The sequence below is a fragment of the Amyelois transitella genome, chromosome 26 (genome assembly GCF_032362555.1).
Source record: "Amyelois transitella isolate CPQ chromosome 26, ilAmyTran1.1, whole genome shotgun sequence".
NCBI lineage: Eukaryota > Metazoa > Arthropoda > Insecta > Lepidoptera > Pyralidae > Amyelois > Amyelois transitella.
Genome location: NC_083529.1, coordinates 4,685,159 through 4,690,299, shown reverse-complemented (window position 1 = coordinate 4,690,299; position 5,141 = coordinate 4,685,159). Strand labels below are relative to the sequence as shown.

General features: G+C 32.4%; 1 protein-coding gene across 1 annotated transcript; it reads left to right on the top strand.

The window, feature by feature from the left end:
• Nucleotides 1–1,813: 1,813 nt before the first annotated feature.
• LOC106131947 (UDP-glucosyltransferase 2-like) lies at nucleotides 1,814–4,694 on the top strand. The gene is made up of 5 exons (XM_013331228.1): nucleotides 1,814–2,086; nucleotides 2,387–2,615; nucleotides 3,125–3,344; nucleotides 3,869–4,041; nucleotides 4,621–4,694. The coding sequence occupies exons 1-5, from the start codon at nucleotides 1,814–1,816 to the stop codon at nucleotides 4,692–4,694; spliced, it is 969 nt and encodes a 322-aa protein (XP_013186682.1).
• The last annotated feature ends 447 nt before the right edge of the window (nucleotides 4,695–5,141 follow it).

Genomic DNA, 5,141 nt, shown 5'->3' with positions numbered 1-5,141 from the left:
ATATTGTCACGTCTATGTCCCTTGCGGGGTAGCCACAGCCAACAGTCTCACAGAAACGGTCACGATCAGCTGTATGGCTTAACGATGCAATTGAGATTCAAGTAGTGACAGATTGCTAGCCCATCGCCTAAAAGAAGAATCCCATGTTTATTTTGTAAGTATTTTATTCGTTAGTCGCTTTTTACGACATTGGAAAGAGAGGGAGTAGTCCTATATCTAAAACAAGCAATGGATACACTAACACATAAATCCACACTACTCCAATACAAAATACTCTATAATGCGAGTAACAGGCGAGAGAGAAAAAGTAATCAGGAATAAGGACTCTGTAGCGATAAGGAACCACTTTGTAGCGATAAATTAATATGATTCCAGATCAGTAGACTCGGTTCATAACGCTCTTTGGATTATTTTTTTTATGGTTCAGTTGACACTGTTAAGAAACGACAATTACTATAGATACACGTAAAACTTAATAGTCTTAATGATAAACTTGGTATTGTTATTTTCTCTCTGTGTTAGGATCTCTATTAATCTTTTTAGCTCTGTCTACCCCGTAAGGGATAAAGACGCGTATATATTTTGATCACGCTATGGTTTTGACTTATATGAAAAGTGGGTCATTTGCCATGGTGAGGCGGTGCACTTTCTTCTCGCTCCTGGTGTTAAACCAAAAGGTTCCGGGTTCAATCACCGGTCATGTTGTGATGAAAAAAGAGCTTTTTAGATTGGCCTAGGTCTTGGATGTTTATTACAATGTAAACTTTTTGAATTTAGTATATGATTGAGTATTAAGTATAACACAAATCTCGAATTCATTTTCGGGCTAGCTCAATGTGTGTGATTTGTCAAAAAAAAAACTTTAATCTAAGCATACAGAACCTTCAGCGTATCATAAATACTTCAATTTGCCTGTTTTTCCTCATTTTTGCTGATGTAGCCTTTATTACCATCATTTTAACACGATGGAATAATTTTAGCCGATTTGTAAGCATAACTTCGTGTACACCGTAAAATGGCGCCTTTCTTTAAAGATACAATATACTTTAGTAATTTACCAGTTATGTAGTAATAGACTATTCCACCAAAGTGTCTATTAATAACCCAAAATTTACAGCTGGTCAAATACGATTTTCTAATGCAGGTATAAAAGATATTTATAAAGAGTTACGTTAGCAAGTAGTTCAATTATTGACATGCGACATTCATTTCCATTAAATTTACTTTCAACGTAGTCGCGTTTCAATAGATGATCGGTAAAATGTGGTTTATAGAAGTTTTTAAATTTTATTTAGTTACGGCTTTAATCTTCATTAGCTTATCAATCAAGATTGAAGGAGCTAAAATATTGTGTATCTATCAATTACCATTATTAAGTCATCACATCGCATTCCGAACTTTAACAGAAGAATTATTGAGGCGAAATTTTGAAGTTGACGTTGTTACTACTGATCCAAGTTACCCAAAAGGACATACGCCACCAAATTTGACAGAGATTGATTTACATGAAGTGTCTTACAATGTCTGGAGAAAAAGAGTAAATAAAGAATTTAGACATACAACTGCTCAGACAAATATTGGACTAACGTTGTTAATTGATGTTTTTAAGAATCAGTTTGCTAGCAAAGAGTTTCAGGATGTTATAAAAAGTGATAAATCATATGACCTAATTTTAGCAGATGCAGTATCACCAACAACAGTAATTCTGACACATTTTTTTAAAGTTCCAATGATAGCGATTGCCACAGGAGGTAACCTTCCATCAATTTCTGAGTATATGGGTATCCCAATACATGTTTTTTATTATTCAAATATGATGAGTGATATTAAATATAATTCATTGTATGATAAATACGAAGCAATATTCAGTAGTATCGCTTGGTCTAATCTTTTTGCTGAAAATGATAAAGTTCTACATGAAGATTTTAAGAAGATTTTTCCTGAGTTACCACCATTAACTGAACTTAAAGATAATGTTGATATGTTAATGGTCAATATGTATCCACTTTGGGAAGGAGTTCACCCTTATCCTCCAAACAGTGCTTTGTTTAAATTCAACGGCAGAATTGGACAGGAGATTCCGGAGGTAAGATATTTTTTCAATATATTTTGTAAATTCATTTTTTTCTCTCACAATGGGACTGGGAATAAATATTTGTTATGAATTAAGGAAAGGAAAAGTAATAAAATTATAACCTGAATGGCCTGATGACAGTTTGTCTGATGAGGCTGTAAAATTTTAGGAATATCGATATGCTAAGAAGAATCATTATAATAAAGTTAACGAAGTATTTTAATATCACGTATGCGTTTCGTAATAAAGCTTCAAATGTTTAAATCGGTTATATTCACCGTATTAATTTAAATTATCTCCAATCTCTTTCAGGAATTTCAAACTTATTTAGACTCTTCCAAAGATGGCGTAATATATGCGAGCTTTGGAACCTCTGTTTCATTTTCGACGCTTTCACGTGATATTATAGCATCTATACTAAGGGGATTTTCTACTCTCCCTTATGAAGTTTTATTGAAATGTGATACGGATGAACTGGCAGTACTAGACAGGCCGAAGAATGTTAAATTGTTCAAATTATTACCACAACCAGATATTTTGAGTAAGTTGTATAGTTACACAAAGTGAAATCTGAATACACAAAAATTTTAATTTGCTGGTAATACACATCACTTAGAACATTGTTCGTCATACCTCAGGGAGTTGATAGAGCCAATAGTCAAATTAGTCAAATCTGAGGACCACATTCAGCTGGATAGATTAAAGCTGAAAGTAAAATTCAATTTATTCGATTTTTGTAACAATTTATTGTCAGTCCATCAATTAAAATTTTTCACTTTATGCTTACCGTAAAATCCTTACCGTGTCAAGAAATTTGTACCTAATTATTTTTGACAGTAAAATGTTTGTTAGTACAATATTTAATATTGAACTGATTACTGAAATTAATTAAAAGAAAACCATATTTAAAATATTTAACTCATTTAAATTTTATTTATAAGGTGATTGGTTGAAGTAATATTACGACTAGGTACTGTGTTTTCTAATCACATGAATCAGATTTTTTCAATATTAAGTTTCATTACGCTGTAACTAACATTCATATTACAGGGCATCCTAAAATAAAATTATTCATAACGCAGGGTGGTTTACATTCTATTGACGAAGCTATAGATGCCGGTGTACCTTTAGTTGTAATACCTACAAAATTTGACCAATTCGCTAATGCAGAAAGATGTGTTGATAATGGCATCGGTGTCAAACTAGATATAAATACAATAAGCGAGCAAAAATTAATAGATGCTATTAAAACTGTTGTCGAAGATAAAAGGCAAGTTTTTTATATACTTAGTTTTTAAATGATAATTCTATTATTATTGCAATTATGCTCTTCAGAGTAGAAAGTAATTCAATATTGAATTAATTATTTTTCCGACTCAATAAAACAATCGTTAATCAGATGCGAATCACTCTCTCTTTTTCAATGAGTTGTGTGTATTAATTTCAATGCTAACCGATTATCTTACGGTGAGGAAGAACATCGCCACAAATCTGAAAGAACTATTAGATTTAGATCCAAAAAGTAACTTTTTGGATCTAAAATTATTCTTCATTGTTGTCGCGGTTAACGACTACTATACACTAGAAACACTGCGAGTAAAAGCTAGTGCATACATCATCATGCCTATTTTCCACAATCGTATGCAGATCCTGTAAACAAACAACTGAGTTGTATCTGTTTTTTTTTTATTTTCAATGGTATCATAGTTTATCTTATTTGATCAAAATATTTCATGTATAAAGCATCTTAAATCTGGTTCCCAAAACTAGTAAATTTTACCCTTAATGTTTCAGATTCGGAGATAACATCAAAAAACTACGCGCTATTCTTCAAGACAATCCTATGAAATCTATGGACCGCCTCTTATGGGCCATAGAATATACCACACGTCACAGAGGAGCGAAACACTTGAGAACACCATCAGCTAACATGTCGTGGGCTGAATTTTTTGAATTGGAACTGTTGGGTAATTTTTTTACTGTGGTAATTTTAGTGCTCTGGATAATATTTAGATTATTGCTAGCAGTAAAGAGAACCGTTGTTGATATCTTTTGTGATCACGATGTCACCACAAAGTTTGATTAATTGATTTAAAAAAAAGCACTAAAAAATCGTTATTTTTAAAGAATTAAAATATTTTTTTTGTAAAATTATTATTGTTATTGTTAGGTGTCACTTAAAAAGAAACAAATTGGAAGGTAACCCACAGGAATAGGTAGTTCAATATTACTCTAATTGCTATGTAGGTAGGTACCTTGTTTGATTTAAGCAAACAAACTATTGACTGATTAAGATTTCGACTGAGATTTTGCGAATTTAGTAGTTCCTTACTTCGAAAGCCTACAGCTTTAAGTAATGGATGTCAAAGATGATAATCATAATGCAGATAAAATAATTAACATAATTGTTGAAATTAATTTCACCAAAAACGGAATGAAAATTGAAAACGAAAATTCTTTTATTTTTAAACATACTCTGAAACAAGAACGGAGTCTTATTAACATCCACAAAATTCTAAGACACGTACCTTCATTATTTTCGATAGAAACAAAACGCAACGTGCCTGTTTCGCCCCATTGTTCTGAAGAAAAGGAAGCCTGTGGAGCATTCCAGGTTTAGTCCCTTTGCGCCTTTATACTAAGATCTTCTTTTTATGCTGTGTAGTTCCAGTCTTTAAAATAGAACTACTCTTTCTTTTTCTGGTTGTAACAAGAGTCTGTTTTAGCCTCTCCTGGATACAGGAAAAATATTCTGCTTGTATCGTCTCTATCTAAAGAAGACGCAACTGTGACAAACTCCAGGAAAATAATAATGAATCTGCGACTATTAGTTATAGTGCTAACCAATGATCGTTCTGTGAAAAACATCATGATGTAAACTGCACGTAAATTGACTGCTAGCCTTATATAACTGAATGCATAACCATGATTCAATATGGGTTTCCCTGCGCAAATAAATGCACTTCGTATAAAAATCTGACTTACCCAGTCTACATATAAAAGTAAGATACTCCATAGAGATGAAGATATAACCGGGACTATATGTTGTCGCTTTACAAAGACACTA

Excerpts from the sequence above, each read along its gene's own strand:
- LOC106131947 (XM_013331228.1), top strand. The coding sequence starts at position 1,814 with ATGATGAGTGATATTAAATATAATTCATTGTATGATAAATACGAAGCA. Across the intron at positions 2,616-3,124 it reads ACCACAACCAGATATTTTGA|GGCATCCTAAAATAAAATTA; the intron begins GTAAGTTGTATA and ends TTCATATTACAG. Across the intron at positions 4,042-4,620 it reads TTTTGAATTGGAACTGTTGG|AAACAAAACGCAACGTGCCT; the intron begins GTAATTTTTTTA and ends TATTTTCGATAG.